The 12252-nt window shown below is 38.8% G+C and overlaps 1 protein-coding gene across 2 annotated transcripts in view; it reads left to right on the forward strand.

The window, feature by feature from the left end:
* Positions 1 to 8960, forward strand: part of LOC106112738 (ras-related protein Rab-10-like) — a 31237-nt gene extending 22277 nt beyond the window's left edge. Inside the window, exons 6-7 of one of the 2 annotated variants that reach the window (XM_055799970.1) lie at positions 469 to 565; positions 8579 to 8960. In XM_055799970.1, the coding sequence (XP_055655945.1) occupies positions 469 to 543 (75 nt within the window). In that variant the 3' untranslated portion in view covers positions 544 to 565; positions 8579 to 8960. The remainder of the gene's footprint in view (positions 1 to 468; positions 566 to 8578) is intronic. The other variant, XM_055799969.1, reaches the window with a different exon arrangement.
* Positions 8961 to 12252: the final 3292 nt, after the last annotated feature.

Genomic DNA, 12252 nt, shown 5'->3' on the forward strand with positions numbered 1-12252 from the left:
TAGCTGCCAGATCAGCATCTCTAAGTACCTCAAGTGTGTTGGCTTAAAGGTCCTTACTCTTCACAGTTGCAATACTTTTGTAGGACTGAATTATTGTTCATTAGCTCTAAAAATGTTTTGCATCGCAATTTATTTTTAGACAGTAGAATATTATTTTAGACATTAATGGATGTTCTTCATGCAATGCATTATCATTGCCATTCATCACCAATATTAGTTATACAAAACTAACCTTCCATTCCGAATACTCTTGAAGTTATAATAAAGATAAATGAGCAAAATTACTGACGGAGTCACATGTTGCAGTGTTTAGATTAAGTAGCCATAGGGAATGGTCAGAATAATAGCTCAGGGTTGGACTGGTTCTACATCAAGGTCCTGTCATATTCTACAATAACACAAGCTGTAGTTGGTTATTTTGGGGGAGGGAAAAAAAAGATGAAAAATAAACTCTTATGATTCCTTTAGCATGAAAATGAAGCTCAGCAACTCAACAGTCAAATAGCATTTAGAACAGGGGGAGAGTGGCAGGTCCTTGAATAGTTGGCAAAAAGTCTCAAATAAGGTAACTCTGATTTTCTTGTAAATGAAAGAGACATTGTCTACTGTAAATAGAGAATATATGTGTTAGTATGAAGCATGAAAACTACAAAACAGTAGCTGTGATCGTAACTGATACAAAGACATATACATGTGAAGCAAGCATTTCTGCACAGTGCATTTGGTTAAGATCCGAGAGAATTCTCTGCAGCATGCAGAAATGCTGTTTGGGTATTTCTCACATTAAGATTGCCTGCACTTATTTTACTTTAAGGGGAACTGTAGTATTCCTACTCATCTTCATGAAAGTTCATGGGTTTTGTAGTGTGGACATGCAAACAAATTCAGACCATGTTGAAAATGTGATACCGCTGCATGGTTTTAATTAGAACTGCTTGAGAATACAGTTGTATGCTCTGTGTGACTGTATGTGTGTGTGGAAAATATTTCCATAAGCATTCATCAAGTTTGTCTCTAGCAACATTTCACCTTATCTAGAAATGTTTGCAGTTCCTCATGGGGCATCACATACCATTACTTTGGTGTGTAATTTGCCATTTTTAGTGAAATGCATTTGTTGATTTAAACAAGGACTCCTTTAGCCCAATTGGTTTTGCCACTGGCTTGATAAGAAAGAGTTCACAGTAAAAAAAATAAATCCACCTTTACAGTTTCATCATGGTTTTCAGGTTCGACAAAATAATTTGCTTGTTCACAAAACTGTGAAATCTGAATGTAGTACTTGAATTTTAACTTCCTCTAACTGATGAAATTTTGGAGAAGGGAAAATGCAGTGGGAAGTGTGACTAGTAGCTCTGAAAAATGACATGATAGACGCCAGTTTGAGATCACTTCAGTCGTACATCCATTCTGTAGTGGTAAAATATGTACCTGCTGATTGTAAAAAGGAGATACAGCTTTGTGCAGTGTTTTGGCCCAAGACAGCTATGGCTGAGGATGCAGGATATTGGGCCTTCCTTACTTCTGCAATAGGACCACCTGTCCCAGACTGATGAGATGCTTCAGTGGAAGCATGTCATTGCTTTACCAGTCCCACAGAGGAAACTCATTTTAAGGAACGACCTAGAAAAGTCTGTTTTGGCCATGCTTTTGGGAAGTATGTGGAGGTCGTTCAGAAGTAAGATAGATAGGCAGGGCAGGCTGGCAGGCAGCAGGCTGTTTTCAGATGCATCGCAGTAGGCTGTATTAATCTGAGGAAATCTAGGATTTTTTATATACATTCTAGTTTACCATCTACTACAGGCATTTCTTTATTAACTGAAAACACTTCTGTAGCTGGAGAAGATCAGTGTCTGGAGTTACAGAGCTCATACAGCAGTAACGAGCTTCTCGATGCTCTTGAAACAAGTTGTGGTCCAGTGGAGTATTGGAGGAAAAAACACATTAACATGCGCTGGACATTAAAAAAAAAAAAAGGCAAGTTTGTATTGTTATCATTTTGTGCTGCATTTTCCTATCTCTTCTTTGTGCTGTTACTTGTAGTGGGCTCAAGGGAGAGAGAAGAATTCTGTGTCCCAGTGATTCAGATAACTAAAGTGCTGCTTGACCTTTCAGATATTTCATATCAGGCATTCTATGCTGTGTCTCAGTTGTACAGCTCTAGTTTACATGGGTAGTCTCATTAAAACGATCAGATGTTATTTGACAGCTTACATTGGTAACAGCTAAGGAGTCACCATGGTTTTGAGAACTCAGAATTTTCAAACTAATCACTTAACAATAACTGACTTGATTGTATTCGAAAGGCTGCAGTAGAAATTAATGTTATTGACACAGCTTATTCCAGAGGTTTGCTTAGACATAACAACAAGATTTTATTTATTCACAATTCTTAGAAGTGTCAGATATGCCTAAACCTGTTCATTAATAGATGGCAGCTGTTCCTTAACAATGTTTCTGGTTGCCAGTGAACTACTTGTACTTGTCAGTCAGTCCTCAAAAAACAACCAAACCCCCCAAAATACTATCCAGAATGCAGTTAGTGTGTGCACTTTTGTGTTGTTTGGTTTCATAGCTGATAAGCAGTACTCTTCTCAAGTAGCTTTTTAAAAAAATACTGCAAGCCTTTGTATTTCTATCTTTATGGGTGTGGTGGTTGGTATTTTTCTAAACTAGGAGCAGGAGGAGGGAAACTGTATCAAAAAAGAAAAAAAACGGAAGTTTTTGCCCTTTTCTGAAGGCTGCTGTAACACTAGCTGAACTTAGGTTCTGCCTGCCCCCAAAGAGTGATTGACTACTGAGGTTATTTTGATATAATATTAAATAAACATATATATGCTGAGCAGAGAACAGTCAAAATCCATTTAAGACTGTGCTGTTGTGAGTAACATTTACTGCTTAACAGCTGGAAGTCATTTGAGTTGAATTCTGTCCTTCATTCATCTCTATACCTTCCTTTTCTATGGCAACAAGATTTTTGAGATTACTCTGCGTCCCCCGTTTCTTTGCTCCTGAAGTGCCTTTGGAACTTGCTAGATGATTTTAAACAAATTTGACAGGTCAAACTAAAAGATAATTAAGCTCCCAAGGGGTTCTCTGAATATAAGGTGCTGGGTGGAGGGAAAGATTCACTGCAAGACCCTAATCTACAGGAAATCGGATTTCATTATTGCCAAGGTTCATGGAATTGTTAAGTTTGTCCAAAAGATCCCTGTGTCTCCCACAATGCACATTTAGTGTTTCTATATTATCCTCAGTCATGCATGGAGCCCCAGGCTTTATTTGCCCTTTATTTATCTTTTACTGACCACAGAATACTAATTTCTTTGTGAGGTTTTTCATAATGCTCGTAATGCTGTATTTTAGATCTGGTTTAGATTTTTATCTTCATAACCTTAGCAACATCAGGCAGTGTATTCAGCATTGCACACATGGGAACCAAAGTACAGAGATTAAAGCGAAGAGGATAAACGGTACCAACTCACTTGGTGCAATGTAGGGCATAATTTTGTTACATTATCTTGTTTAATTAAAAAAAAAAAGTCTGTTCTGGACATTGAATGAGCCAGATATTCTTCTGGAAACAGTAGCATATAATTAGGTCATGTAAATCAAAACTTAATCACAGTGTCTGAGTATAGGAGATGAGATTCATCTTGGTGTACAACCTTAGCCAGCAAAAATTTACATGGCTGGTCTGGTGTGGTTGTCTGGAATCACCTCTATTCAACGGAAAGAAATGCATCTTTTTCAGATAATACTGTGTTCTGGAGGTGCCTTTACCGATGACAGAGGACTCCATCTCAGCCCATATTGTTTTATATGATTAAAGTTAAATAAATTAAACTCCAGGAGACCAGAGGAATGTTACATGCTTGACTGACTTGACAGCATTTTTTTGCTTCCGCAAGATCTTAACTTTGAAGATGGATTGCTCTCTTAAATAGGGTTTTTGAGGTGCAACTGTATTAATCCTCACACAGACAATCTGTAAGGTTGAAAAGCCTTAAGAGTAACAGCTCAGCTGTCTTCTCAGGTTTGTGAAATAACTAATTGCAGTACAACATTGTTACAGTCTACAGTGGTGCTAACAGAAGAGGGAGATAGAGACCCACACTTTGCCAGTGGGTTAGATGTTTCAGACATTGTGGGATGGCAGGATCTGGGGCAAGGACTTCATCCCCATTTCTTGAGGAAGATGGTCTGCAGCAGTTAGATCCTGCTATTTTCAACCCCACATACCCTTTCCTGCTCCTGTCCCTGTTCCCCCAGTGATCACTTTTCCTGCTAATACATCCCTAGCTCTTGCTTGATACTGCTTGTGCCCTGGCCTGCCCATTCCTGTTGCGAGAGGACTGTCTTGCATTTTGAACAGGTAATTTGAATTACAGGACACAGGGAAGATACATGTCAAGAAAATGGCAGGACTGATCTTAATAACTGAGCTCTCTGTACTGGCAGTTCAGGCATAGAAGTCACAGGAACCTGACTGCATGAGGTTCTCTGCCACGCTTTGCCATTCTTTCTCAGCTATCACTGTTGAATAGAAACAAAATTATTGTGGTGATTAAGTATGATCATTTTGTCATTAGAGAGACTAAAAATGCTCGATATTTAAAGAAGTTATGAATAATAGTAACTTCAGTTACAGTCCCTTCTGCTTGATTCTCTAAAACTGTTAGTTTTCCAGCAAGCACTCTAGGTCTGACTTTGGGGATACTGAAATGGACTGAGTAAAGTCCTGTCCTTCTTCCAGATCCATAGTGGGCCACACCTCCACAATAAACCACTATCAAAATACCAAGAACTGGTGCTAGAGTAGGTGAATCCGAGTTGGTGTGGCACTGCTGATCTGAGCAGCAGTTTTTCAGCAAAGAATGGGCAGCTAATATTAATTAAGATTTATAAATTTACTCCGTTAGAAGCATTTCAAAGAGTTTCTTATATTTTTTTTTAATGATATTTCTCTTTGTATGCCAGCTTAGCTTGATTAAAACCTTTGGGATCTCGGCCATCTCATCACAATTCCTGTGTCTGGAAGTTAGCTATTTATTGCATGCCAGTGATACAAACTCTGCTTAAAGCTGGGGAGGAGAGACAGCCAGGAGGGGAGATAGCAGGAAGCTTAAAACTGGCTTGAACAGATCAGATGCCTGCCTGTTAGGTGGGACATGTTTGCTGTGCTATTTAACAGGAAAAACTAGTATTTGATAGCAGGAAGTTTCAACATCTTACTAAAATCACTGCAGGGTAGAGTGGCGTCTGTGGTGGTATTTTCAACCCCCCCCCTTCAGCCAAGATGCCGAAGTGGAAGCTCAAGCTTCTTGGTACCAGTTTGGTTTTTCTCACCTTCAGCTGTTTGTTGGCTGGTTTGTCAGGGAGTGAGTTAGAACAGGGTGAGCTGAAATGTGAGCTGGCAGTGTTAGTGTTGCTCGTGGGGCCCTGAAGAAGGAATGCTGCCTGCCGTGTTCTCACAGGTGGGAGAGATTTACATACCTCGATGCTGTAATTTTGGGAGGGGAGGGTGCCCCACCTCTTGGTGGAAGGCTTGGCTGAAGTTGAGCACTACATGGGATTGCCCGGTAGTTGCTTCAGCAATTTATGTAGAACTTGCAGTATCTCTTCAGGTTATGAGTTATGCACTTTTTACATGTGTATATAGCGCATTTGCTTAAATAAATCCCAGGCCCTTACTTGCTTGATGAAGATCTGGTATGGGATAGTCTTACCAAACTGAAGCGATCCTTAAAGTCTTCAACTTTTAAAATGCTTTTAAAACAAACTATTACCTCTTCTTTATTTGTGGAGAAGTGGTTCTAGTCTTTCTGTCCTAGCTAGTTTGTTGCTGAACTACTATCAGATAATGATTTTACAGCTTTTATGAATTATTTCATTGTCAAATATGTTTCACCATTCTTAATCACTTATAGCAGGGGTCCTCACACTTTTTAACCAGGGGGCCGGTGCGCAGATGCAGTGGCAGGCAGTCATCTGCGGCTGCTTGGTTTCCCCCCCAGCCCCCGGCGGGGGGTTCTGTAAATACCGGGGGCCAGATTGAGGACCCTGGGGGGCCGTATCCAGCCCGCGGGCCGTAGTTTGAGGACCCCTGACTTATAGTACTGAGGGTCCTTGCTAAGGACACGTGAGCAGCTTACCACCCAAAGTGGTAAAATTAAGTAGTAAAATAAGCATCTTCAGTGTTTAAGGAACATGCAAGTTTCTTCCCTTTCACTGAAAGCATGAAATTAGATATGGCCTGTAACACTTTCAAATTACCTGTTTCTTCTAAGTTGAGTGAGTGACACTTGAATTCTGAAATGGTTTAAACAGGGATTTTTCTAAAATTCTTACTTACTTAAACTGAACTTTTCTGAAGAAGCAGGGGTGAAACAAAACCTACTTAGTTTATGTCCACAATATTCAATGCTCGGTGTTATTTCTTGGTCTCAGTAGAGTGAATTCAAATTTCTTATTGTACTGTAATCTCCCAAAGCTCTCCCTACCCCAACCCCCACCCCCTGGAATCTTATTTCTAAACCAGACTGGTATCTTGTTCCTTGAGATGACAAGGTTATGGTTGTGCACTTTTGATTCTGCCTTGCTCCCTCTTTTAAAAAGATCTTCATACTTTACATTTAATATCTGTGCTTGAAGACTATCAAATACTGTCTCCACCTAGCACAGATCATAATGGCTAATGCCTGCACTGAAGCACCTTACACAACTGTGTAAAAAATTAAAAAAAATCAGAAGTTATGAAGCTGCATGTTGGAATTTGTGCGAACTCTCAAGGGTAATAAAAAAAATTGTCTGTTGGTACTTGTCACTCCAACAAAAAAAAAAGTGCACATGCTGTATTTCTTCATACATGATTTATATCTGACTAATGACAAGTAATTCCTAAAATCAGTCAGTCACAGTCTTCCAGTACCCTAGAGTCAGAACAATAAGTGTTAATAATTTTATTGATGACAGCTTCAGCATCCATTCTGAGTTTTAGACACTATGATGCCTTTCCAGCCCTCTGCTCCTGCTTCTATCCGTCACTTCTGATCCCTTCCCAGGTGTTTCAGCTTCTCCCACAGCAGCATGCACTGTGGAAGCCTCCCTGGGACCCTGCAGCCCCAGGGAGGAGTGGATTCAGCCATTCTCTTTGTGGGGATGGCCCTGGCATAGAGCAGCCAGCACACTGGAAGAGCTGGAACTATGGCTACAGAAGGTAAAAGGAAAGAAATTACATGCATCTTCTCCAGAATTTTAGATACTGTTAAGTATTCTTGGCCAAAGACTCATAAGGCTTATCATAACATGGGGGAACCTTTTGTTTTCCCCTTGTTTTGATTCAGCTGAGTAATTTCAGGTGAACCTTTCTGGGTCTAGTCAATGTTCAGCTACGCTGTGACATTGTAGGTGTTAAGTTCTCAGCTCTGAGTCATGATCAGCATCGTACTATGTGGTGCCTTTTTTTCTGCTGTGCTTTGATTTTCATTATTTCCAGCTTAGGTAGCTGTCCTCTCTGGAAGCTTCTCTTCATTGTTAGAAATGGTTGTGTATGGCTTTTGGGTTTGGGTTCAGAGAGGAATGTGGTGAATCCAGTGGTTGCACTTTCTTCTGTGTGTATCATTACGTACTTGGTAAACCTGCCAAGAGGCAGGCAGGAGAATGGCAAGTAGAGAAGTTAGGACTTTTTGGTTTTCCTAGGTGTGTGACAATATTCTCTGTGTCTTTGTGCCTGAGTTCAGGGTTCAGCAATCATAGTTTTAAGAGTACAAGATTGCAACATGTACTGGTGCTGTATTGCACAATGGAGTTGGATTGTTTCTCTGGTCAGCATAATTATCTAGTTGAGTTTATTGCTGAAAGGAAGAGTCCTGGTCTTGCTGATTTATTATTTTTTTTGATCTACTTTTGCAATCAGTACATAAATGTTCTACAAGGGTGAAGTGCTATTTTGATAGTTTATCTTGATAAAGACTGAGTTATCTGAGTTATTTCCATTTGGGGGTATTCCTGGTTTATTAAATAGAGGCAGGAAAATAGAGCATTTTAGTGAATTTGACAAAGCAAGTTAATGCTCTTTATAACAATTAATAGCCTGTGACTTTTCTTCATGGGTACTGATGTCCTGTATTTCCCTGTTCCTTTCAACTGGATTTTTGCACCTCATGCTCAATACTTCAAAGATCAGTGTGCTTAACTGCAAATTAGTGAAAACTGGTGTAGTCAACAGAACTGGTACATCTAGAACAATTTGTGTGAGTAAAGATTTACAGGATCAGTTCATATAGTTTGTAGTGTCTGCTCAAAAGACACTTTCTATTATCTGTCACCTTGAGAGTTAGGAGAGATGTTTGAGGCAGGTAAAGAATGTAAATATACCAAGCTGGGACTTGCATGGGCATCGGTCTCTATCTAATTTATTAGAAAAGTTGTGATCTTTTAATTAAATATTCAAAGGAAAAATATATCTAGTGACCCCACCAAATCTTTTATATATTAAAATATGTGAAAATTCAAACCTTTCAGCTGTTGTGTTCTAGTTATCTTAATTAAGTGTTTGCTTTTGTTTGTTTTACAGAAATCCTGTGTATTATATGACTTAGATGTTGTGGCTTTAAGTCAAAGTAAGAAGAGAACCTGCTGTGCATTCTGAAATATATTTTTCTTACTCCACTTTCTCTTCAGAAAATATTAACTATTCAAAGGAACATACAAGATATTAAAAGTGAGCCTGTAATCCCAAAACACAGTATTTAGGCATTCTTTGTATTATACAAACTTTGTCGCCAAATGTTTTGATATGTTTATATTATATTTTCATATTTTCATTGTGAATTAAAAATAATTATTTGACTTTGGAATTATTAGATGCATCACAGGATGACTGCATTTTCATACAAATGTTTGCAGAAATAAAATCTAAGTGTACTAATTTTCTTTATTAAAAAAAATTACCTTGACTTTTTTTTTTCTGTATTATTTATACCAGATTTCTAATGTAGTGAACGTTGACATCATCACACAGGCAGCCTTCTGATATATGAAATCATTTATGTGATCCCCCAGATTACATCTCTTTAAGTAGCTGATATTTACTGCAGTCCCGTAAGGTAACTGTCTGGGAATTTTTGCCTTTGTTTCTTTTATATCAATTCCGGAAATGTGTTACTTGAATACCCTTGAACAGGGAGGCTGCAAAGGTGAAGGCTGAGAGAAAAGAGTGAGCCATTATACAAGATCAGTATGTTGCTGATCATTCCTTAGAAGGCAGAAAACATGGAACAACAGAATGCATCAAGTAATACTTACCGTGGTAATGTAAACTTTTATCATTCTATAAAATAATTCGCGCAGGTGTTAGCAGCATACCTGCATTTTCAAGTGTCCCTTTTGTTGTAAAGGATCACGATATTCAAAGGGTATGCAGTGCTTGTTTGATATTGTGAGATATTTATGTTATTTTCTTAAAGTATAAATACATCAGATACCTGGTTCTGCTCATTTAGATCTGTTATATAGCGGTATGCAATATCTTTAATGTCAGTGGAGGATATCAAATTTAGTTTAAATTTAAATGAGGGCAGAATCAGGATGCCAGTTTCTTTAATCAAAAGCAAAGAGAACACAAACCTGCAGGATGCGCACAAAGCAAACACAAGCTGCGAAATCTGAAGAATTGTGGTTATTCTATTGTCTTTTTTTTTTTCCCTGGGAGATGTGGTTCTTGCTCATTATTAAATTTGATTGGTTTATTACCATTTGCGAATGAATAATTTGGCTGTGCAAAATTGTGTTGTGAGCTATCCCAGCACATCCAGAATGACTAACTCCACTGTTCTGGAATGTCACTACCCTCCTGAAATATGTCTGCTGCTTTCTGGGGGGCTGTTCACAGATTGTCATAATACCACATTATTATTAAATTTGGTATGGAGACAGTGAGCTCAACTGGAAAATGCTTTCTGAAGCACAGGGGGCCTAATGTACCTGATCATAGTGCCAGGTTAATGTGCCACTAGGCCACTGAGTGTGCTCACAGAAGGGGTGCGAAAGGATGGCAGAGACTATGTATTTATGGTACTCATCATGGCCAGTCACTTAAGCTAGTGTTTAGAGCAAAATCTGAAAACAAGGAACAATGGGTAATCCCTGCATCAGGTACAACCATAGCAGTGGAAGAAACTAGTGCTGGAAGAGAGCAGTCTAGGTCCTCATCTTGTCTCAGCCTCAAATCAGCTGTCCCTGCTGTACTGCAGGAAGATGTTTAGAGAGTGCAGTGATGGACATTTTACAGTCTCTCTTGAGTCATCCTTACTTAACTGGTTTGGCAAGCAGGAAGTTATCCTTATACCTAACCTAACTGGTACACATGGAAGGCAGGTTCTTCCTTTCCTCCTGCCTGTCCTCGCTCTTCTCTTCAGGCCAGAGAACTCCTGTCCCTTCTACCTTCCCTTGCAATGTCAGTTTTCCAGAATCTTTGCCATTTTTTTCTCTCTCCTCTTGGTATTTTTGGGTTGGTTCTCGGCTATCCTGGCATGTAGACCTGAAAACTGAGCAGACTGTTCGGGTTTAAATAATAACAGCAGGACAGATGAAAACTATTTTTTCATTATCTTATTTGTGATACTCCTAGTTATGCATTCCAGCATCGGTGTCAGGCAAGATAGCCTAGCACTGCTCGTGATTCATAATCTCTTTTCTGCAGAACTGCTTTTTTATCCTGGTACATACTTGTGCAGTTGATTATTCCGTTGTATGTGTAGAACCTCCTGTTCCTCCTTACTTGGTGGCATTTCACTTTCTCCAATCTGCCAAGATCCTTCTGAATCTTAATGCTGTGCTCCAGCATAGTTGGAGCCTTTTCCTGTAGATACAGTCTCCAAATGTGAGTAAGCATACTCTGTTCAGTCGTCAAAGATACTGGTGAAAGTACTGAATAGTTCCGGATACAAGACAGATCTCAATGAAATTCCATGTATCTTTTCAGCTTGGAGTACTAATTATTCCCAAGTAATTTTGCACTCATTTTATATACTTGTCTAGACGATAATTTTTTTTTTTGCCTAAGAGCACATTATATGAAACCCTGTGATCCTCACTCTTTCTGCCCTATCCACAAAGCCTGTTACCATCTGGTAGAAGCAGACCAGATTGACCTGGTAGTATTTGTTACTGACAAATCCACGCTGTTACTTCTTACATCTTTACTTTCTAGATTCTTGCAAATGCTTGAATAACCCATTGAAATATTTTTAATTTTTGGTATTTTTTTTTTTTTGTGGAAATTCAGCTAATCAGTTTGTAGAGCTCTTTCCTTCCACCTTTTGAGAGAGATGCAATCCTTGTCAAGTTTTCTGGAACCTCACTCATTCCCTGTTGATTCTTGGAGACAATCATTAGCAGCTCTAACATTGCTTTAACTCTGAGGGATTTTCATTGGGTCCAGTCTATCCAAAATTTTTTAAGTTATCTAAGTATTTTCTAGTCTATTTATTAATTTTTCTAGCCTAAGCTCTTAGACTTGTGTCAGTGGTGCTGGTAGTGAAATCACGTCTGCCTTCTTAAATTGAAAACTGAGGTTAAAAAAGTCATTAAGAATACTGGCGCCAAGTAAGGAGGAACAGCATCACCAGTCATTAGGTGAAGATTAAACAGATTTCCCCTCTATAGAATAACAGACTGAATTTTTCCTTGGTCTTCTCGCTATACATCTTTCTAGCATCCTTGCTATCTTTTATATCAGATTTCCTAACATTTTGGGACCTTACCTTTATGGTTTTGCCCATATGTATAGACTATGTAGTCTATATATTTATTCATGACTTAGTAATCTGACCTACTTTCTACTTTCTTTTAGGTCATTGAAGATCTTATGATTCAGCAAAGTTAGTCTTTATTTCCCTTCCTGTTCTTCCTCTGTGTAGATCAAATTTTGCCTTCAGCAGTGGATCTCTGATGAACTTTAAGCTGTCCTGAATGTGCAAAGTTTAGCTGCTAGTTCTCTTAAGTCTCTATTTAGGTCTTCCTCCTCTTCCTAAAAATGAAAATAGATAAATAGGGTCAGATTGCTTTCTTCTCTGTATAGCTAATAAGAATTTCAAATATAGAGTTTCTTTATACATTTTTCCTTCTCATAGTGTTTTTTACTACTTGTGGCTTAGGTACGATCCAGTCACTGGCCCACCTTAGGGAGATGCAAATATTTAGATTCCCATGCAGCGTTTGCAGGATGCCTCACCCCTGCTAGCTGAT

The sequence above is a fragment of the Falco peregrinus genome, chromosome 3 (genome assembly GCF_023634155.1).
Source record: "Falco peregrinus isolate bFalPer1 chromosome 3, bFalPer1.pri, whole genome shotgun sequence".
In the NCBI taxonomy this organism is placed as follows: domain Eukaryota; kingdom Metazoa; phylum Chordata; class Aves; order Falconiformes; family Falconidae; genus Falco; species Falco peregrinus.